The following is a 25,011-nucleotide window of genomic DNA, read 5'->3' as shown; positions in this document are numbered from 1 at the left end:
AATTTTTATGGGTGCACAAATTTCACTATAATTTTTTTTAAGATGTTCCTGCCATAAGAATGCCACATGTCCATTTTCAATAAAAAATCTCTAATAGTTTCCCATATATTCGAAAAAATCGATTTTCATTTTGTAATTACAAAGGGCTGTAACTTTTTTATATGCATATTTGTACTAAGGTAAGTTAGGTTCATTCGAACTATTTTTGGTCCCAGAATATGTGATTTAATTTATGACCTGTATTTTTGTTACACCCTTTATATATGTACCTTGTAAATTCTGTGGTACTTAATAAATACAATTTATTAACAATCAAACACAAACAGTTATTTGTTACATACTTTTTGCATTTGTTTCTCTTTATCGTGCAATATTCTATTATAAATAAAAACAAAGATGCTCTCTCCGAAAACAGTTTTAATTTTCAACTAATGATGGAATTTATGTAATGAATTATTGTAAATATCATCTATCCGAAAGAAGAATCCGAGAATAAAAATTGCGTACCACTCCAATTGTTTGAAAACATGTTCCAGGACTGCCGTAAAGGGTTTGGGATGTAACGCATCTCCTTGACTAATTCTTCTTTTGATTTTTATACATTTTTTATCTTTGTGTAGCCTGGAGTTTTATTTCTTTTTATTTTCCTCACTGCGTTTCTTATTTCGTCTGTTGATATATTAGTCATCAATTCCAATCCTTGGTTGACTAATCTTTTTCCTGAATTTTCTAACTTCTCTCTTAGTTGCTCATCATAATTTTGTTAAATGTTGTATCATTCTGTACAGAAATCTTCTACTACTCTTAGTAATTCATCTCTCTTGGTGATTATATTTCCATCTTTATACTTTAATTTCGTTATTTCTTTTTTGTCATTTGCTAATAATCCTTTCTCCTTAGAACTTAGAGGCTCTTGTTATCTTCAATTGTTTTTTGAATTTGTTCACTTTTATGCTTTCGGTTGTCTGTATGGGCATAGATACCGTCGAATAATTCTGGTCTAATAAAGGAATTATTGGTTCATTCTTTATCAAAATCATCACCAATCATTACCACCATTTTCGTTATGCCCTTGCCCTATGCAGTTGCTTTGATTGCTTGACTGTTTACAGTTCCAAGGTGTTAAGACTTTCAAATTTCTAATTTTTCTTAAATTATTATAGAAATATTTCTGAGACTTTGTACTTGTATGCTTGGAAAAGGCTTTTTCTTTGGTCTCTGTTTCTGAAGAGTAGGTGGCAAGAGGAAATATTAATGCCCGAACAAGGCGCAATTTTATGTTTTTTGTAGTGTCAGTTTTCGTCCATAGTTTTGTGAGTTTGGTTAAAATTTTGTGAGTGATGGTTAAAATAGATAATTACGTAGGTATCTACTTAAATATATGATAATGTTATTTTCATTATATTTAAGGTGAAAGAATGGTGAAAAATTCTGAAAAATAAGTACATATCGGTATTTTGTACATGGTAAATTGACATTCCATAAATTCAAATAGTACTGTTTTCAATTGAGCAATTTCCAAGTAACTGTTATCGTCAATGTGCTAATATTAATTTCTTAGAACTTTCCGTTGCATGAACTTTGTTATGCTGGTGTAAATAATATTTTCAGCACTATGTGTTTTCTCTGTGCATTAAATTTCTTTAAGATTAATTATTTTGTATATAATTATTAGTTTGCATGCATTGTTTTATATTACACGTAATGCTATTTGCTATTTTAATTCACATCATTTGTAATAAACTTATTAATAAAGACGATCATTCTTCATTTCTCCTTCTAAGTCCATTCAAATAACACGGATAAGAATGTTTATAATACATACAGAAATAAGTATACATGTTTTTTGTTTGTCTAATTAATACTTAATTAATTAAAAATTAATATTTCGGTTGCAACAGGTATTTAACGAATAACATTAGTTTTTTAGTAAGTTTTAAACTTTTTTGTTTGTCATTAAAAACTTCCACCTTCCGTCTAAGTGCTGAGCACTGTATAATGATTATTTCTTTATAAAACGCTACTAAATAGTGACAAAATAGGCTAGCGGTGAACCCCCAAAAAGATGACTGATTTATAACTCGTTGGCAACCGAACAAATTTGATACCAAAATTTTCGTAATAAAAATCTGCACAACTTTTTTAAGTACAATTTTTTTATTAGGGTGGGGAAATATGTAAATAAACACAAAAAAGTAAATATTTTGATTTTATAAATTTATTGAAATTTTATATTTAACTTGAGATACCTCGGCTCGGTTTATTTAAATATTTCGATTTATGTTCAAACTCTTATTTTGATTAAAAACAAAATGGCAATTTTTAAAAAAAATTATATCTATGCTACTTGTCGGCTATTTGTTTCCATACAAATTTTTGAATCTCCTTTTTAGTAACTTTTTTATTAAGATATAATATTTAATGAAGTTTAAAGTACTTGTAAAGTGTACACAGAAAACTATTTTATAGAAATTATCTTTTTTTAATAATCTTTTATAAGACTAGGATTTTTACCCACAATACCATATTTGTGAAAAAAATCTTGCTTTTCGTCCAACATGTAAATTATTCGTAGTTTGCATTTTTACTCAATATTTTTTTTTCTAATTTACATAAAAGTTTCCAGATAATTCGTTATAGTCCACTTACGGTAAAATATCGCAAAACCTCAAAATTTTAAAGAACTGTTTGGATAGCTATGAAATTTAGTATACATATAGCTAACATGTCAACGAAAAAAAGTGATATTGTGCCGATGTATGCTTTTGCCCTGGGTGTGAATTTAACCCCTTCTCGGGAGTGAAAAAATATACGTTAAAATATATTTTTGAACTGGAAATTGATAAACTGACTAATTCTAAGAAACTTTTGTTCTATAGCGTTTTTTCACTTAGTTAATACCTACTTTTAGAGATATTTGTGAGTGAACATGTTCATTTTTCAACAACAAAAAAAACACCTTTTTAGACGGTTTTTTGCAAATAACTCAAAAATAAGTACTTTATCGAACAAAACATTCGTATCAAAAATATAGCCTATAAAAAATTGAAAACAATTGTGTATGTATGAGGTCTCTAGACCTAGCAGAAGCAGATTTGTAGCTAATGAAAAATAGGTTCGTATTCCACAAATCTCCAGGTTAAATATTTCAACGTGAAGTATTATAACAAAAAAATGAAACACTTTTTGGGGAAAACTCATTAAAATTTTTGTAAGGTGTATAAAGAGGGCTCTATTTTTGTTTTCTAAAAATGTTTGTAGCATCAAAAGTAAGAAAGTTACGCTCAAAATGAAGTTGGTCCCTTTTTTTGTCCCTTTTTTTGGCTAAAAAAATCGTGGATATCACCCCCTAATTAGCTTCTCAAAAGAAATTAATCGTTACCGCTTCACAAGTTGCTTTATTTATGTATTACATATTTATATGATCTGTAAGTTTCATCGGTTCAAAGTGCTTATTTTTGAAAACAATTCGTGTTGAAGTAAAATTTTTTAAATTTTTATTTGTGAAAAAAAAACGCTTTTCTTTTCAAAATAACTTAAAAATTATTAGTGATACCGAAAATCTCAAACAGTAAAAAATGTGGGTTTTGCTTTTTTTGAATATTATGGATTTTTGTTTTTCTTAAGACAAAAGTTGGTTAAGATATGGCTGTTCAAATTTGCATACACTCGTGATTAGTGACTCGTTCAATCCCTTTCAACTACATCTCCTTCAGAAATAAGCATTTTGAACAAATGAAACTTACAGATCATATAAACAATACATAAGTAACTTGTGAAGCGGTAACGATTAATTTCAATTGGGATGCTAATTAGGGGGTGATTTTAATGATTTCTTTACCAAAACAAAGGGGACCAACTTTATGTTGAGCCTAACTTGCTTTCTTTTGATGCTAGAAACTTTATTAAAAAACAAAAATAAAGCTTTTTTAAACACTTTAAAAAAGTTGTAATGAGTTTTCCCCAAAAAGTGCTTCATTTTTTGGCTATTTCACGTTGAAATATTCAATTTGAAATTTGACGAATATGAACCTATTTTTCATTAGCTATAACTCTGCTTCGACTGGGTCTAGAGATAGAGACCTCATACATACACCATTTTTTTTTTCAATTTTTTATAAGCTATATTTTTGCTACGAATATTTTGCTCTATAAAATACTTACTTTTTGAGTTATTTGCGAAAAACCGTCTAAAAACGTGTTTTTTTGTTGAAAAATGAACATATTAATTCGAACTCGACAAATATTAACTTAGTGAAAAAACGCTATAGAGCAAAAGTTGATTAGAATTAGTCAGTTTATCCATTTCCGTACTTATTTTAAACGTATATTTTTTCACCCCCCAAGAAGGGGTGAAACTCACCCGCAAGGCAAAAGCACACATCGGCACAATTCCACTTTTTTTCTTTAACTTGTTAGCTATGTATGTGCCAAATTTTATGACACTCCAAGGGGTTCTTTAAAACCCAGAGCAAAAACCATGACTAAATTGACTATTATTAAAATGATTCAATTAAGCTTTGTATTGGTTTTAAAAAATGTCATTCTTCTGGAGAATTTTGTTCTACAGAATGAGAGAGGATGACGAAGAAATTATAAAATAAATGTAATAAATGAAAATTGTTAGTTGTGTCATAGCTTCAGCATAAATATGACCTTTCAAAAAAATCAAAAGAAAATAGATACAGTATGAAATCACGTACGTATAATCAGTTATTGGAAAAAAATACAACCAAAGACAAATTGCCTCCCTCAGAATCGGCATTAAAACAACATATTTTGAAGTCTATGTGGAAATCAATGAGTATGGAAGAATTCTATAACGCAATAAGTTATATCCTCCGAATTTTTTCGAAGGAAATACTGAAATGGGGTATTTACAAAAGTATTGATTATGCAAAAGTGATGGACGTTGTACTTGTAAAAGAAAAAAATTGCTGATAAGTAATATTTCTCCATGCATCGATTCTGAATTAGACTACTACGATATTATGTACATATATATTATGCTCTCACTCATGTTGTAATAAGTTACGTCCAAAAATAAAGTTTTTAAACGATTCTCAATTAAAATGGCGATTTTACAGAGCATGAATGTTTGGATGATTTTAGGGATTACACGGTATTACATATGTCATAAACTTTCTTTTGTTTTAATATTAATAAAATTGATTGATTTAAAAATAAAAATAATTTTGTGTTAATAATAACATGTTACTGTAAAATAATGAAAATCTATTATAATTAATCAAGCAAACTATTTCAAAAATTACTTCAACAGCGTATTAATATTATTATCACAATTGACGAAAAATTGTCAAACTATCGTTATTATACACAAATATTACCACCCGGCCCGTTCAGATTGGCAAAATGCCCTTACTCCCTGATTTCAATATTTTCCATATGGTCCAAGAGCTGTGAGACATTTTTGAGTAGGTATTTTAGGCAACCTGAAAATTTTTCAGGTGACTCTTCCATGATAGCCTAATACAAAAATTCCGGTCTGGCTGGAGGGTAGCGGTTATTTTCCCCAAAAATCCCCCCCAAAATTAAACAAAAGGTAAAAATTGTTATTACAAAAAATATCATTGACGTGACTTTAAAGTAAATTTAAATATTCAAATATAAAGAAAATAAACAGGCCAGGCGATTTGAGGGCGATTTTAACTCTGCAAGATACTTGCATGGGCGCCCCAGGATTATTTTTAGGGGGTGCATCTGAACTTCAGAAGATTTCATCTGAATCTGTACATACTATTAACGAGTATAAAATATATAACTATACATGCGTAGATATGTACATTCCTTCCGGACAGGGAGGTGCAATTGTTATTTTGACAGGGTATTTTTTAATTTTAAAAATAAATATTCTAAAAGACATGTTTTTTTTGGTGAAATTTTTCAATTGCCATTTGATCAAACAAATTACGCGTGCATATAAATGAAAACCGATATAGGTAAGCAGCAGTGTGAGAAAGAGCGTATACCGATAGCTGTTTGCGTCCTCTGCTGTAGCTGAGCGGGTCCGTTCGCTCGGGAAAATCACCTGACCTGGCGATATCCATGTTGTTGTGCCTCGAAACGTTAGAGTAATTATTATATATATATCATAGTTTTATAAGTAACTTTTTCTTAATTACAGAAAAATAATACGTACTTTACAATAGATTTTGCAAATAAGATTTTTGATTTGAAAAAAAAACAAATTTATTATAAATATATAGGTAGAAAAGTATAAAACTATAAACTAAATTAATTCTGTGTCCTAATCTTGTACTTCTTCTTCAAACTTCTCATCTGAGCTTAAATATTCATTCTCTTCTTCTTCGTCAGACTCCCCTCGAGACTCAGATTCCTCTTGTACATCATCTGTAAATAGTTGTAATATGTATAAAAATTAATTAGTGATTAATTAGTTGAGTTGCTACGTATTCTCCCTTCTTTTATACGGACTTGAAGCCTGGATAATCACGGGCTCATCTGAGGAAAGACTTTGTTTGCCGTTGTTGAGATGTGGAGTTATCGAATAATATTAAATATATCATGGACACACGTAACAAACACGGAAACATGGAAACCTAAGAAAGATGGAAAAGGCAAAAGAAATACTCAACACTATGAAGGAAAGAAACATGAGCTACTTTGGTCATATACTAAGAAGTAAAAAACGTGATGTGCTTGGTTATATAAGGCAAAGTATTAAGCATTGGTTATATAAGTAAGAATACGTAGCAACTCAATCAATTAATCACTAATTAATTTTTCATTAATTCTAAATACATATTACAACTATTTACAGATCAGTTAGAAGAATCTGAGTCTCGAGGGAAGTCTGACGAAGAAGAAGAGAATGTATATTTATTTTAACTCATTTTTCTTTCCTTCGTAGTGTTGAGTATTTATTTTGTCTTTTTCATCTTTCTTAATGTTTCAGTGTTTGTTAAGTGTTATGCCCATGATATTTTTTACATTAGTCGATAACACCACATCTCAACAATGGCAAGTTTTTCTTCAGATTGTCCAGGCTTCGACTCCGTATAAAGGGACAGAAAATACGTAGCAACTCAATTAATTAATCACTGATTAATTTTTAACTAATTCTAAATACATATAACAACTATTTACAGATCACGTAGAAGAGGAATCTGAGTCTCGAGGGGAGTCTGACGAAGAAGAAGAGAATAAACATTTAAGCTCAGATGATGAGTTTGAAGAAGAAGTACAAGATTCGGACACAGAATTAATTTAGTTTATAGTTTTATACTTTTCTACCTATATATTTATAATAATAAATTTGTCTTTTTCCATCATATTTGCAAAATCTGTTGTATATTACTTATTATTTTTCTTTAACTAAGAAAAATTACTTAAAAAACTATGATATATATAATAATTACTCTAACGTTTCGAGGCACAAAAACATGGATATCGCCAGGTTACGTGATTTTCTCGAGCGAACGGACTCGCTCAGCTACAACAGAGGACGCAAACAGCTATCGGTATACGCTCTCTCACACTGCTGCTTACCTATAGCGGTTTTCATTTATATGCACGCGTAATTTGTTTGATCAAATGGCAATTGAAAAATTTCACCAAAAAAAAGCCTGTCTTTTTTCGAATATTTATTTTTAAAATTAAAAATACCCTGTCAAAATAACAATTGCACCTCTCTGTCCGGAAGGAATGTACATATCTATCCATGTATAGTTGTGTATTTTATACTGGTTAATAGTATGTACATATTCAAATAAAATCTTCTGAAGTTCAGAAGAACCCCCTGAAAATAATCCTGGGGCGCCCATGAAAGTATCTTGCAGAGTTAAAATCGCCCTCAAATCGTCTGGTCTGTTTATTTTCTTTGTATTTGAATATTTAAATTTACTTTCAAGGCATATTAATGATATTTTTTTTAATAAAAATTTTTACCCTTTTTTAACTTTGGGGGGATTTTTGGGGAAAATAACCGCTACCCTCCAGCCAGACCGGCATTTTTGTATTAGGCTATCATAGAAGAGTCACCTGAAAAATTTTCAGGTTGCCTAAAATACCTACTCAAAAATGTCTCACAGCTCTTATACTAATATTTTTTTACCTTCTATGTAATTAAAAAATAAGACACAGCGCATTTAAACTTGTTCAATTTGGAAATCTGAAGCTTTCCAGAAAACTTCCTTAAATATTATATATTAATATATAATAAAATTGGTCAAAAATGTGTTACAAACATTTTTAATCAGAAATAAATATCGCACAAGTAGCATATGATTTTTTTCAAAAAATCGCCATTTTCTTTGTAATCAAAATAAAGATTTTTCGTAACTATACTTATTTTTTTTTGCGGAAATGTCCATAGTATAGCGTTTTAAAATTAGAAGCCGAAATATTTAAATTGCGCTGAGATATCGCTAGTTAATATCAAACTTCATTAAAATTCTAAAATCAAAAAAAGTTATTTGTGAAAGTTTTGCAGATTTTTGTTATGAATATTTTAATGCCAAATTTACACTTGTTGGCGAGTTATGGGTTTTCGAAAATTAAAGTATTTTTTGGGGGTTGATCTCTAGAATAAAAGTGATATGATAGGCCTAGTTCCCGCGTATTATAAAAAAGTTAATTAATAGCAAGCTAGCTTAACGGTGTCTAGTCGGACAAACTTTGATGTACGGGAGCACTGGAACAGGGGAAGTTTTAATTATTGTGGAACAGGTTACAGGTTTCGAACGTCGGACTACGAAAACGTCCCATGTATTTCGTCGAACAGAACTTCCAATTGATTTGTTACCCTTTCATTAAACTCTCATGCTAAAATCAGACTGCGATTTATCACCAACATAATTCCTGTCATTTGATATGTTCTACGTGTCGGACTTATTAAAATACCCAACATATTTGTCGGACAAACATTTTTTCATATATTATACAGGGTGTCAAAAGATTGGTTATATTGTGTCACCACAGATTCTGGGGTCAAAAATAGGTTGATTGAACCTCACTTACCTATCTACAATAGTGCACACAAAAAAAGTTACAGCCCTTTGATTTATAAAATGAAAATAAATTTTTTTCATAAGTATATCGAAAACTCCTACGAGATTTTTCATTGAAAATAGACATGTGGCATTCTTATGGCAGCAGCATCTTAAATAAAAATTAAAGTGAAATTTGTGTACTTCGTAAAAATTTTATGGGGGTTTTGTTCCCTTAAACCCCCCCAAACTTTTGTGTACGTTCCAATTTAATTATTGTTGTGGCACTATTAGTTAAACACACTGTTTTTAAAACATTTTTACCTTATAGGACTTTTTCGATAAGCTCGTGTTTATCGAGATATTTTGAATATTTATCGAATCCACCACATATATTTGTATATTATGGTTAAGTACGATTATAGAGACCTGTTAATAATCTGAAAATGTATTTATAATTTACATTTTTAGGTATATTTTGAAAAAGAAGCCACATCTCTATAAAAGGTGACTTATCAAAAAAAGACTAAGAGGCAAAAAAGTTTTAAAAACACTGTGTTTAACTAATGGTACCACAATAATAGTTTAATTGGAACGTACACAAACATTTGGGGGGTTTAAAGGAACAAAACTCCCATAAAATTTTTATGTAAGTTAAAAAAGAAGCCGCATCTCGATAAAAACTCGCTTATCGAAAAAATACTAAGAGGCAAAAAAGTTTTAAAAACGATATGTTACCACAATAATGAATTAATTGGAACGTACACAAAAGTTTGGGGGGGGTTAAGGGATCAAAACCCCCATAATTTTTTTATGGGGTGGACAAATTTCACTATAATTTTGTTTTAAGATGATCCTGCCATAAGAATGATACATGTCCATTTTCAATAAAAAATCTTTGATAGTTTTCGATATATTGAAAAAAATCGATTTTCATTTGGTAACTTCAAAGGGCTGTAACTTTTTTATGAGCACATTTATACTAAGGTAAATTAGGTTCAATCGAACTATTTTTCAGTGCCGGTTTAACCTAACTTCGGGCCCTGGGCGCTGGAGGTTTAGGGGCCCCCTTCATTGCTATTCGTTGTCAGTTTTTTAACAAGAAAACACATGCATTAACTATAAATGTTTCTTGTAAAATCCATAAAATATTTTTTACACAAGCAAGAAGAATAGCAAATATAAAGAATAATCCAAAAAATACATTTAAAAACATAAATAAAAAACAGAAAGTTCCACAAAACAACACATGAGAAACAGAAAAACATATTCTAAAAACTACATAAAGACAAAAATTAGATCACTTTTTTTCTTGACTTGGCATTCGCAAACTGCCCTATAATATAATATTAAATTCAGTTTCTCCAGTTCTTCATTCTCTATATACAATAGTGATGATGCGTCTAGGTTTTGTTGACCCAAATTTGACCTTAAATATGTTTTTATTCTTTTTAAAGCCGAAAAAGACCGCTCGCCTGACGAATTAGAATTTGGTATCGTCAAATAAATTTGCAGTAAAGTTAAGATATTGGGAAAAGTTACTTTTACATCCTGGAATAATCAAATGTTTCATAAATTGTATGATGTTCATTCAAATTTTGGCATAACGTTACAAAATGTGTAATTTCATTATGCAAGTTCTCTTTGGTTTCATCAACATCGTTTTTATGTTTCTCGCATAAAAGTATTAATTGCCGTTTTGACTTCTTCTTTATCTCTAGATTAAAAAAACATCTGAAAGCTGATGTCACATCCTTGTAGCATTCAATTCGCGATTCTGAAAACAGCGACTAATTTTCTAGACTCTAGATTTTCTGCGACCGCGATTTTTTTGTTGCTGCGACTACAAGTCGCAAGTGGAGTGCTAGCATTAGAGGCTACTGTATAATGCCAAATTGCAATTTTTGTAATCGCTTTACTTTTTACTTTTGAATGTTTGAAAGAGTGTGTACCTATTGTTTGGGTATTGGCATTTTCGAGAATAATCTATTCTTTATCTATAAATTAGATTTATATATATCTATTTTTTTTTCGTTTAATTTATTTTAAAAGGACTTATTTTGTTCCTATTTTAAAAGAACTTATTTTAAAGCCGAAAAGTAAGATAAATTATTATTTAAGCTCCACAATTCAAAATGAAATTATTAGAAACTAAAAAAACTCCGTTTGTACGATTATTTTGGATACAAATCGAGACATGGCCATTGATTAATAACCTACACAGTTTTTACCCACTACCTGGGTAATTTTTAATCAATGACATGGCGAAATCTGACAACTTTCTGTAGTTTTTGGAAAAGGGCCCCGCCACAAACACTCACACGGGGCCCCTGTGGGGCTAGGCTACGGCACTGTGTATAGGCGTAAAAAGATGTAACAATAGAACAAAGGCGTTTGCAGTTGGCGTATCTGCGTATGAGATTTTTTTTTCGGAGAATATGGAAATTATTTAGCGACTTTATTTTTTTTATAATTAAAAGGAACGGTCCCCTCCGGGGCCCGGGCCCCTGGGCGCCCGCCCCAAGCGCCCAGTGGATAAACCGGCACTGCTATTTTTGACTCCAGAATGTGTGGTATAATTTATGACCAATCTTTTCGGGACACATAAAGTTTGCTATTGAATAAACTTAAAAACAACCTGCTAGCATTCACAATCATAAACTTGTCAGGATGACACGTTCCACAATTAAAATCACGTTCCACAAAACTTCCCGTGTTCCAGTGTTCCCATACATCAAAGTTTGTCCGACTAGACACCGTTAAGCTATTAACAAATTTTCAGCTTGCTATTAATAAACTTTTTTTTGGTACGCGGGACCCTATGACCTTATTACAAAAAACGCACAAACGAAAACTTTAATAATAAATTGTGCCAAGTTATAGAGATAACTTCGTAATGATTGATTGTAAGGTCCTCATGTAGGACTAGGCATCATCATAACAATAAAGTTGACAAATAGACCACCCATTCTAAAATATTGACCTATACTAATTTATTGTGTAATAATAGTAGATAATTACAGATAATAGATAATAAATTAGCAAACAAAACTTGTTCTACAATTTCATGTATAAAAAAGTTGTTGTGTCCGCCATGTCACATGTTATTTGAATGTACAAACAAATTGTGCTAATTTTACTAAACTCTGCGGTCGGTATCGACTTTGTAACAATCCGGTTATTTATAACATTCTTATCATGTGGATATTCCTCGGTTTTACTATAATTAATGGATTGATTCACATTAGATTTCATTATTTATGCACCCACGACGAGACGCGACACGGTGTATGATTCATGGTGTTCACTTCTAATTATTATGACTTAAAGTGTATGAGGTTACTGATTGATCTAAATTGCAACCTGCTAGTGTTTGTTTTTATCGTTGGTAAGGTGCACAATGTATTTTTTTATTATTAGAATATTCACGTTTACTGAAAATAATGATATATTTGGTGATGGTTCACGTTATTGTTTATTGTTTATTTAATATTTAAAAAAAATGTGGTATAAATGATGATGATTTTTTTCATTGAATCATCTCGGCATTTTGAGAACACCATCTCTACAGTCTCACTTAAATAATTTATCAGATTTTTTTATAAACAAAACTTAATTACAGCAGTTTAATACTCTAATGATATACAGTTGAGTCCCTGAATCTTTACCCGTGCGTCATCATTTAAAGCATACGAAATAAGTCGATGATAAGTCGGAAGTTGAAATTTACTAAACGCAACAGCAAGTGACAGTAAGTGACTTCTGTTGCGTTTAGTTAATTTCAATTTCCGACTTAACATCGACTCATTTCGTATGCTTTAGCTTTAAATGATGACGCACGGGTAAAGATTCAGGGACTCAACTGTACAAAGCAATTTTAAATATATATACTTCAAATATAGTTTATTTCTTTTATCTTCTAGTTCCACTTATTTGTATGCATACTGTATACCTATATTTTTCTCCATTATCCTCTACTGGTCGGTCTTTCTCTTCTTTAAAAAAATTCTATATAGTTTTAATACATGATTTTCATAACACCTCTTTTATATTGGTCATATATTTATTGAACATTATGAACATTCTGTACTGGTTCCCCTCTGCACGTATCCTAACCCGATTATGTATAATATTTTCAGTTCTTCATTTATCCTTTCCTGCCTGTTTTTGGTCCATAAACTGTTGATTCTAAAACAGTTTTGTATAAACATATTTTTTCTTCTTCTTAGGTTTCAAGCTTAAGTGTTCGTCAATACCTGGACACTTTACAGCAGTTCGTACACCTAAATGGACAAAATTCTATAACATTTTCGAATTTATATTCTACCACTTCGTTAATTTTAAATCATTGGTGATTGTCTATATATGTGGTGTTGTTTAAAGAACCACATTTTTTTACCTGGTCCATTATTCTTTTCATAATTTTAATAAACGCTTCTTGTTGTGATTGCGTTAAATATTTGCTATGATCTTATTTTGAGGGTTTAGGTTAGGTTAGGTTCAATACTATTGTAATGCCTTCAAAATTTATTTTGATGCTGAAAAACTTCCATGAAGATTTTTACATTCTGAAGAACCTTTCGCAATCCAAAATTTCCGTACTTTATCAGTTATGGCATTCCATAATCCTATCTCGTTTCCGAAATCAGGACCCAATTTATCTTTAACTTCAATTTCTAACTCAGTTTCTGGTTCATAACTTCCCGAACTGGAATAGAGCTGTCGTTGCATGTTTTTCATCTTCTTCAGTTACCTACGGAAGCACATGACAGGCAGTACTGTTCCTTCTACCAAATGAAATTTATTAACGACTTATTCTCACAACATAGGCTTTCTATGTGAACAAAAGTATGCATTGTAATGCAGTTTTATACGTCCACCATCACTTTTATGGTATTGCGCGAGATTTGAATTTTTCAACATAATATGATTTAGGTATAGTTTTTATTTAATTCTAATTATTATTTTTTCAAAAAACTCATACAGAAGTAAAAACTTCGAGATGTATTCTGGTATAAAATCGTTTATTTAAAATCGTTTATTTAAAAATAATCCATTGAAATGTTACATTTAGTGTGCATTTCTTAGAGGAGTCAATTTTATTTTTTAATGTGTAGGGGGGTTCAGTAGAAGCTTAAGTTCAAGTTTTTGGGGTCGCCACCTTTGTGTCCCGGCCGCCATATTGGAAAAAGGGCTGCAAAGGGCTTTCGCGCTGTATCTCCTAAACTAGCAACCCTACAGAAAATTTAGTTACACATAAAATATGGCAAATTAAATTTGCTACAATTTTACATCTATTACTTTTTATCGTTAAGTGACCAACAAAAAAGTTATAAACAAAAATAAGAGAAAATTTTGTAAGAAGTTTCCTTTTGGAGGTTATAACTTTTTTTCCGTTCATTTCACAACAAAATAACATAAGAGCTATTTTGTAGAGGATTTTTCAATGGACAATTTTCATTATAAAGTTGTTAAATTTTATTTATTATCTAGGTTTTACAGCGCTCCAAACTTGACCAGATTCTCTAATTCTCATAGGAATACAATAAAAAACAATACTTTAATTAAAATTACGTTATGTCGACCACGAAACTCAAATTTAAGGTGAATTACGAATTTTGGTCATTTTTTATGTTTTCGAGGTCGCTGAATCCGAATATGAAGTTTATTTTTATCTAGAGTTGGTGGAACATGTTCAAAAGTCAAATTTTATACAAAAATGCCAAAAATTAAGTTTTATGATTTTTCAAATTTACCTCGCTGTATCTTTGGTCGTTGTAAATATTTCCTTTTGAATATTTTACTGTGTCATCTTTGAGGTATGTAAATAACAATGAAATTTGTGCAAAATGTTTAAACACATTATAAAAGGAGTTGTTAATTTTTAAACATTTTGTCACCATATTTCGTCAGTTTCATGTTTAGTTAAAAAAGTCGAGTGACAAACTTTTTAGTTTATAATTTTAACCAACACAGCAATAAAAATGATTCATGAAGAAGTTTTTTGGAAAATTTCAAGTCAAAATATACAATAGGAAAAAAGTTATGTTACTTCATAGACAAGCGGGACACCCCAAGAAACGCTTATATCTCGAGATCCTGGTCACGGTGTGGTCGATGGCTAATTTTGATCATACTTTATGATTTTGATATCAAAAATCGTTTTTTTTTTCTTTTTAAGAATTTTGTATTTTTTGGTTGCGTATTTCTTCTTCTGGACCGGCGAATTTGTCCTCAAACAACTTCTTAGGCCTTTTCTATGTATGCTTAGGGTTATAAGTTTTATAGTGGGGAGAAAGGTCAAAAATACATTAATAATAGCATAGGAATGTTAAAATCATAATAAATTGTATGAATAAGATATATATATATATATATATATATATATATATATATATATATATATATATATATCATAAGATGTAGATCTTTGAAACACACTCAGTGAACCAAAGATCCAAGGTTATTGGTTTAACGACCACTCGTACGAAATCAAATAGATGAAATAGAGAATGTGGAAAAATCCCCTTACGAACAATTCACACATCCACCATTTCGGGCTGGGAAAAATTTTTCGAATAGAATCAAAGATTCAAACACCAGTTCTTAGAAATGTGTTTCGCCCTCTTCAACCTCTCTGGGCTCGTCGGTAAAGACAAGAGGTTGAATATCTTTAGACACATTCTAATCAAAAAACAACATTCGAGACCTAGAACCTTGGAACCTTTAATAACCTTGGATCTTTGGTTCACTGAGTGTGTTTCAAAGATCTACATCTTATGTTTTTAAACATATATTTTACTTACTTTAAGTAATTAGGGAATTAAAACTTGAGACTGTCATTGTCGGATTTGCCGTAGACTTACGCACCTTCTATGTCTAGGTCTCGAATGTTGTTTTTTGATTAGAATGTGTCTAAAGATATTCAACCTCTTGTCTTTACCGACGAGCCCAGAGAGGTTGAAGAGGGCGAAACACATTTCTAAGAACTGGTGTTTGAATCTTTGATTCTATTCGAAAAATTTTTCCCAGCCCGAAATGGTGGATGTGTGAATTGTTCGTAAGGGGATTTTTCCACATTCTCTATTTCACCTATATATATATATATATATATATATATATATATATATATATATATATATATATATATATATATATATATATATAGATATAAAAGTCAGCCTAATAGAAATAAATAACGTTATAGTGGAAATTGTTCGCTGAAAAACCCTCTACAAAATTTATACACTGTTATTTTATTTTAAAATGAACTGAAAAAAAGTTATATCCTCCAAAAGGAAACTTGCTAAAAAATTTTTACTTATTTTTGTTTATATCTTTTTTGTTGGTCACTTGACGATAAAAAGTAAAAGAAACAAAATTGTAGAAAATTTAATTTGGTACATTTTATGTTTAATTAGATTTTCCGTAGGGTTGGTAGTTTACGAGATATAGCGCGAAACCCCTTTGCACACCATTTCCAAGATGGCGACCGGGGGACAAGGATGGCGACCCCAAAAACTTGAACTTAAGCTTCTACTGATACCACCTACACATTAAAGAAATAAAATTGACTCCTCTAACAAATGCAAGGTACGGCCTAAAAAATCTAACATTTTAATGGCCTAAAACGATTTTATACCAGAATACATCTCGAAGTTTTTACTTCTGTATGAGTTTTTTAAACTATGGTATACAGCCAACTATTGGGATTTTCCCATTGATTTTTTATTATTTTTTCATTTTGGGTCCTGCGAGGCCCCTTTGGGACCGAGGCCCCTAGCCTAGGTAACTGCCTACTTTGCCTAATGGTTAATCAGGCACTGTACCTAGCTTAACGACCCTTCCACCCGACCTAACATATCTATTGTTGCTCATCCCTAGGTTAAAGTTGTCCATATTTTGTGTATGTAAATACACTACCCTTACAGTTGTCAAAGTGCTTTGGTAAATAGCCTTTGTTAGGATGGGAAAAAAGATGTCCAATCCTTTTTGCAGTAGGGCAGGCAATATTCCATTCTCCCCCTGAGATTTAAATAGAGCAAAGTGGTTTATGGCCCACTTTATATTCTCCTGGTTGATGTTTATTGCAGAGAATTCCCAGACTTCTGTCCTAGGAGATTCAGGTCGTTATAGGTTTTCAGCCTGAGTTGCCTGAGTCTGCTAATCAATAATTGTTGAACCTGGGAAGTGGTTATGTAGTAAGAGCTCTGGCGCTTCATTTTTAGATTCGGCAAAGATGTCATCAAGTCTTTTAAGTAGGCAGGTAGAAATTCTCTGGCAGAACCTTCTCCAAGATTCCCTTTTCGCTCTTATCTCTTTATTTCATTCAGTAAGATATTTTCTTTTCCAGTTCCCCAATTCTTTGGCTTGATTTAATAGCGTCCTAACTTCTTTTCTTAGTTTTCCAGTTTTCTGCTCCACCAAGGCGTTTGTCTATTATTCATCTTGGTTTTGATTGGGCAGTTCTTCTGTTATGATTCGGCCACCATTATTATATAGGAAGTACTCGGTACAAATGCAAAGCATTTAGTATAAAAGTTACTATTTTTATTACTTTTCTGATAACTTGTGAAGATAGTGATTATGTTCTAATCAGGTGACTTACCTATTTGAATTTAGTGTAGTTCTGGAAGTTCCAAAAGCTACATATTAAACTGAAAACTTTTTCAGAGCAGGTTCGACTGGTTAGGCTGAGCTCAAGAATTTACTTGTTGATATATATATTTTTCGTCATCATCTTGACTATGTGGTGCATATAGTTGAAAAACATTGTTTAGCGAATTAAGCTGTTTTGTTAGTTACTCTCAATCCACTGCGTATTTTATATAAGGAGGAGTGGATTAAATATTTGGGGGCGATTAAATTTTTTTGCAGCTCTCCAGAGAATATATTTGGTTGCTTTTGTCACTGTTAGATTTTCTAGATGATTTTGAATTCAAACATTCAAACACATTTTCATTTAGTGGACTATTCAGTTCCATTAGCGCTTTAAATATTATTTTGCTTTTCAGATTGGATTTGTTACTACGTAATAGAAAATAATCGGTCCCACGTTTTGCCATTTTTGTGAATTTTTACTGGATTTATCACCTTCCCGCTAATTATGGATTTTTCATATGTACATTTAAATGTTCCACTTAATTAGGTGTCAATTAGTAACACATTACAAAGAAAATAATTATTGTATTCCGCACTACATATTTATTAATATAAATAGTAGTTGATTGTGAGTAGTTCATACAAATTAATAATTTATTCATATGAATCATAATTACAAGCTTATTCGTTTGTTTTCTAAGAAATATAAGTCTACAGGACATTCCAAAGATATTATACATAAGGTTATTGTGATCAAAATTGTGTTATTGATAATATAAAATTCGAATCTTGGAATTACATTTTTCTAATACTTTGCAATTTGTACAATCTACTTATAATGAACAATAATTTATATTCCAATTCTGCTATAAATTCTAACGTAATTTGCTAGAGTTTCTAACAAGTTTTAGTGATCGTACATGTCCAAAACTGATTCAGTCTCAGTCAATGATATTACGTTATTATTAGTAGGAGGATCGCGACATTGACCTAAGTTTGAGTCTTCTTTTCTCGTTTCTGTCTTTCTATCATTCTATCTGTATTTCTATTCATAACTTTGGCAAAGTCACTGCGACGATGTTTAGCAAACATTAGTCTTAATTGCACTTGTGCCAGTTAATATTGTGTTTAACAGCTAAAAGCATGTAACATAAAATATTACATTATATACTTTAGTTTCCCAAACATTAACTCAATTTTTAATCGCCATTCTGGCTAAAACAAAAGGCATTAAACAATTATAAATATTTTCGTCATCACCATTCTTCGTGTTACAGCCTGAGTTGAGCCTCGACCTTCCCCAGCTGATTCCTTCATTCGGTCTTATTCTGTGCACCTAAATGCCAGTTGACAACACCGATCTTTCTGGCATCTTCGCATTTCTGGCAACCTTCGTGTACGTCTTCACCTAGTTCTCTAGGGCAGGGCTTTGCTAATAAAATATGTCGTGCATGGTAGCTTTCATTTGCTCTGGATATCCTGCCCATCGCAGGTGTCTAATTTTTATGACAGTGATTACATATATATCTCTGGCTTACGCTAATCCGTTATATGCAATATATATATACTAAGTTATATCGACGACACCAGGGTCTACTTTCATTTATTGGACCTAATATTTTCCTCAGAACTTTTCTCTCGAATATTAATAGCCTATTTTCATATGTGTTAAAAACCAGCCATGTTTAAAAACTGTAAATTAAAACTGAAATTATTAAGGTTTTTTATTCCATGATTTTTGTCTTCCTTGCTAGACAGTGTCTTCTAAATTCTAAAGTGTTTGATTAGTCCATGTAACTTCTATTTGCGAGAGTTATTCTATGTTGACCATGCTTCCCATGTAAGAGAATTGTTGAACAACTTTAAAATGACAGTCCCGACGGGGTCTGTTATGACCCCTGTTTCTAACTCTGTGATCTGTCCTTGACTCCATTAGCTTAGTTTTATTTTCGTTGATGACTAGACTCATCTCAGTACGAAAGCGCATCCCCTTGTGTAGCTATTTTAAATTTTTATTTCACATGTGACTTTTGACATTGCCATCGTTACCAATCTTATTAGTTTGACAAGCATTTCAAAGTGCTGCATTTCTTAGTATTTTATATGCTGTGTTCAAATGTTATCCCTTTGTAATTGCCACATGACATGACTTCAAGCTTGTCGCCTTTCTTGTTTAGTCGGGTTATCGAACCGATGTTCCATTCTTCAGACATTTGTTCTTCTTCCCATTACCCATGCTATATTCTTGTTAAATTGCTTGACTAGGTGCTCACTACTATACTTCTGCCGGGATTCCATCAGTTCTTGGTGCTTTGTTGTTTTACTCTTTTATAATTTTAGTCTCATATTCTCTTTCTGTGTTCATGACCCTATACCTATGCATGATTTTGTCTTCAAGTAGCTTCCTAACACTCAGTATTCAACCAACTCCTTTTTCTTTGAAACTCTTTCCTTAGTAGAGTCTACATTATCCTTAATTTAGCGGTAACTTCTGTAGTTTCCGTAAGTTCCGTCCGGTTTGTCGTGCTTTGTATTTTGTAACAATACTTTTTCTTGCTGAAAAAGAATAAGGGTGTTAGCCCTATATCCATTCTTCAACTTGAAGGACCATGACTCTTCTGTTAGGGTTAACATGTTTTAGCCGATTTGTTCCAGTTTTGGAACCCTCTCCAGTTAGCTACATAGCGTACACCCATTACACGCCTTGCATTGTCCAAAGGTTACGAACCTTGTTGGGATAAACCGAGTATTTATTTCTCAGTTTTAGCATAGCAAAGACATCAATAACCTTTGGTATCTCTAAGACTTAAATTCCAACCATTTGACCTCCATATGTAATTTTCGGAAATTTCAGAACTATAATAAAAAAATGTTCATTTTAAAATCAAAAATTCTCCTCATTTCCTCGTATTATTTTTTTTAATTTTCACTAGTAATACCACTAGAGGTCAAATTATTTCCGGAAATTTTTTTGAGATCATGAATATTTTGAAAATTTCCCGAGTCGCAGACGAGGAAAATTTTCTAAAAATATTCATGATCAAAAAAAAATTTCCGGATATTAATTTGACTTCGCGTGGTATTCGGTAAGAAAATTCCACACCAAATTTGCATTTGAAAATCCAAAGCTGCATGAACAGATTAATAGCGCGCCATAGCTTTGTCAGCAATTATTTAGGCTTTCAAATTCGTAATTTCTACTCATTGTAGTTGCATGGGAATACCATTTCAAGATAGAAAATAGTATATTCTTCAATTTTACATAAGTTTTGAGTAACTACAAGTGATAGAAAATGAATCAAAACTAAATTATGTAAACAAATAAAAACCAGTCTGTCAAAAATGTTCTGTTATTGTAAACGTCAAAAAATTTCCACTATAATTCGCTGTTGGGTACCCCACGAGCAAAAAATTTCCGATAAAATACCTCCGTTGCCATGGTGATCTGTCAAAATAACGTATTTTGATTGGTTCAAAATTACAGGTGTGGAATTTTCTTTAGAATAAAATAAATATTCGTTTTAGCTAAAACTGCGATTAAAAGAAATAGTGCTGTCGCCAGGGGGGTTACAATGGCCTCCTTTATTTAGATGGAATTACCCAAGTTTTTTTATGTATTGTGACCCGTAGAACACGAATTTTTTGGGTAACAGTTGATCCGGATGTCGATAAGATTGTTATAAACAAAGAACTTGAGGAATTACAATTCTTGCGATTTTTCGCACAACAAAACATTTTTTGTATTTTTTGGGTCATTCTAAGCAAAAAATGTTCTTACAAGTTTCTTCGTAGGATCCACAGTTTTCGAGATAAACGCGGTTGAGCTTTCAAAATATCGAAAAATTGCAATTTTTGAAACCGAAAAACTTGTGATTAAAAAATAAAATAGCAATTCTGCGTACAGAATTTGAAAGTTCAAGTCAAATTATACCGGTTTTCATTATTTGCATTGCTAAAAGTTAATTTTTTTATTGTTAAACAAAGCTATAAACAGATAGTGTTTGAGCGTTTTGACGCGTGCCCAACGCATGCATTTTAAACATGCTACGTAGAAATTGCCTGCTTACGAGCGCTCACACTTATACCTACTCGTTCGATTTTAAATGAGAGATGCATTGAAAATATCACTCAAGCACTATGTTTTTATAGCTTTGTTTAACAATAAAAAAATAATTTTTAGCAATGCAAATAATCAAAACCGGTATAATTTGACTTGAACTTTAAATGCTGTAAGCAGAATTATTGCGATTTTATTTTTTAATCAAAAGTTATTCAGGTTCCAATATTGCAATTTTTCTCAATTTTTTGAAAGTTCAACCGCGTTTATCTCGAAAACTATGCATCCTACGAAAAAACTTGTAAGAACATTTTTGGCTTAGAATGACCCTACAAATACAAAAAATGTTTTGTTTTGCGAAAAATCGCTGTTATTTAATTCCTCAAGTTCTTTGTTTATGACAATCTTGTCGACATCCGGATCAACTGTTACACAAAAAAAATTCGTGTTCTACGGGTCAAAATACATAAAAAACTTGGGTAAGTCCATCTATATAAAGGAGGCCGTTGTGCCCCCTCCCTGGCGGCAGCAGTATAGTACAGAAATAAACATTTGGTAAATTTAAGCGATCTAGTATTTTACTTTTTATATTTAAATGCTGGTGTACGTGACACATACCCTACTAGTGATGAATTATTTTTAACACTAAACTTCCCACCAAAAGAAGTCAGACTGGCTATAATATGCATATTGCATGTTCATTTTTTGGACTTCAATCCTGTATACCTAAAGTCAACCTGTCTGATAGTGTCGATCATTAAATCTTTTGTATATTTATGTGTTTAACGTACCCAGAATTATCTTTGATATTTCTTAGCACCATAAGCCTATTGTCTTATTGCCCATTTATACTTCAACATTTAAAATATTGAGCTATACGGGAGCAACTTGTCTTGAATAGATAATTTATATTCACGGCCAAGCTTAATGCAGCTTTGTATATTTGATTAAGTTTTCAAGACATTATCTTGGACTTAGTCCAATAATTCGTCTAATTGATATAGCTCTTGATTACTACTCCTTCTCTATGGTAGATTTCAATTACTAGATTCTTGCCACGTAATAACTGAATATGTAAATTCCTTCAGAGTTTAATACTGCGCATTGTTTAGGAAGGTAATACTATGCATTTAAGTAGTTTATTTAAAAGCTGCTCGCGCATACTTAATCGAACTTAGAGCTGTGACATTTGGATCTCAACATTGAAAAAAAATGGGTCTGCCCAAAATCCCGACAGCCAAAATCCCGACAGCCAAAATCCCGACGACCAAAATCCCGACACGCCAGAATCTCGACATGCCAGAATCCCGACAGGCCAGAATCCCGACACGCCAAAATCCCGACAGGCCAGAATCCCGACAAATTAAAAATCCTGTCAGATTTTCAAAACTATAATACATAGTATTCATATATTTTTGTTAGGTATGTTACAGTATTATTTTAAACATGAAATTTATTTATATTATATATATTTATATTTAGCTATTTATACCAATATCACCTGCATACTTGGAAATAAATTACAACTGATTCATAAAACGGATTATAAGCTTTCATTTGACACCTCAAATGGCATTCTACCTGGTATAATGATGGGGGACAGATAGACAGACGGACGGACGGACGGACAGACGGACGTGGATAATTCAAAGTTTTCACATTTTTCCAAAATTAGTGAGAACAATAATGGAAAAATCTTTACGAATTAATCAGTTTTAATTTATTTGAAAGTAGATGATATTAGTACTAGCTTCAATATAAATAAATTTCATGTTTAAAATAATACTGTAACGTAACAAAAATAGATGGATACTATGTATTATAGTTTTGATATTCTGACAGGATTTTTATTTGTCGGGATTCTGGCCTGTCGGGATTTTGACGTGTCGGGATTCTGGCCTGTCGGGATTCTGGCGTGTCGGGATTTTGGCCGTCGGAATTTTGGCTGTCGGGATTTTGGCCGTCGGGATTTTGGGCGTCACCGGAAAAAATATTAAAACTGATCAAACTTGGTTGAGTAAAATTGAATCAGAAAATCACAATTAGAATTTCTCCAAAACTAAGTATGTACGTACATTTTTCGCACATTATATAAAAAATACGAAGACAAGCAGACAAGCTATAATTAGCTTGATCTATTTTTTAATTAAATACTAAAAAAGTATCACATGGTTTATCAAAAACAAGAAAATTAACATACAAAATTATTCGAACTAACAATTCCAGATATTTTTATCTTCATAGTACTAGTCGTTAGTGAACCAGACCTATTTTCGAATGTTCTACTTTTATCAAGGTAAGTATTATCACTTCATTGTCATCCATTCCATGCATTTCACTCATTTCGTCCGTTTTTTGAGTGTTCTGTTGACAGTGTTTAACGTTCATGTGCTGTGTGTGGCTTCGAATAATTTTTTTGTTAATTTTCTTGTTTGTTTTCAGATCTGCAGTTGTTCCAAGTGGTAAGTCTTGGCAGTGCGCAGTGGAAAGAAAAGATACCATAAACATAAGAACAATAATCTTTTTAATCAGAATTTTCCCGAGCAGTAATTTCCATTCATATAAATTAGTTGTTTCACTCCACATTGATAACAAAGTATATATTAATATTTTCAGCCAAGAAAAAGCGCTCCTAAATAATTATATCATCGAAATAAGTGATGGATTCAACACTTACATGGAAGTTCATTTTATCAAACAATAAAACACCGAAAACTCTTGCTTTCAATATTTCCACAAAATTTATTACAAACTAATATCACTATAGCTATTTCAGCAGAGTGCTGATCTATTCTCGAGTGATCTATTTTTCTGTGTCTGTGTTTACACTTTATAGTCTTTATAGACTTTATAGTTGGTCAGTCGGAATATAATTACATACGTATTTCTTAATTTATTAATTTCCATAGATTGTACTAAAGATAAAGATAAAGAGTAAGGCCTTTATTTTGAATATCGATAATTTGAAACTGTTCATTAAAAGAATGACTATGATCTATAAGGGGAAGTGCGTACGTAGAATCTGATTTTCTATTATTGAAAGTCCTTTTTCTTCTGCTATACGTTTGTTAAAGTTTCTGCCAGTTTGACTGATGTAATTTTATCTTGATGTGACATGATTGTCAAGGTGGTTAGCCTTAACCACAGATGAAGAAAGGTTTGAGGTAGATAGCCCGTAGATTAGCTCTACTTTTGGAGATAATTGGATGTATGTTTAATTAAGACACTTACAGTAACTCTGATTATGTTGCCTCTTAAATTACACTTATATTGTATATTTGACCTAATCGGATGTTAGATCTAAATCTACACACTCGATAAGATAATAGAGTGAATTCTCACTCACAAGATATATTGTAGATAAGATATTAGATACGAGAGACA

At 31.5% G+C, this 25,011-nt stretch overlaps 1 protein-coding gene across 1 annotated transcript in view; it reads left to right on the top strand.

Annotated features, from left to right (window-relative positions):
- The window catches only part of LOC126878447 (uncharacterized), a 127,244-nt gene that overhangs the window by 77,640 nt on the left and 24,593 nt on the right, over positions 1 to 25,011 (top strand). The window contains exon 5 of the mRNA XM_050651613.1: positions 24,070 to 24,089. Coding sequence (XP_050507570.1) covers positions 24,070 to 24,089 — 20 coding nt within the window. The remainder of the gene's footprint in view (positions 1 to 24,069; positions 24,090 to 25,011) is intronic.

Source organism: Diabrotica virgifera, chromosome 5 (assembly GCF_917563875.1).
Source record: "Diabrotica virgifera virgifera chromosome 5, PGI_DIABVI_V3a".
NCBI classification, from domain to species: Eukaryota; Metazoa; Arthropoda; class Insecta; order Coleoptera; family Chrysomelidae; genus Diabrotica; species Diabrotica virgifera.
This window is presented reverse-complemented; position numbering and strand designations above follow the sequence as displayed.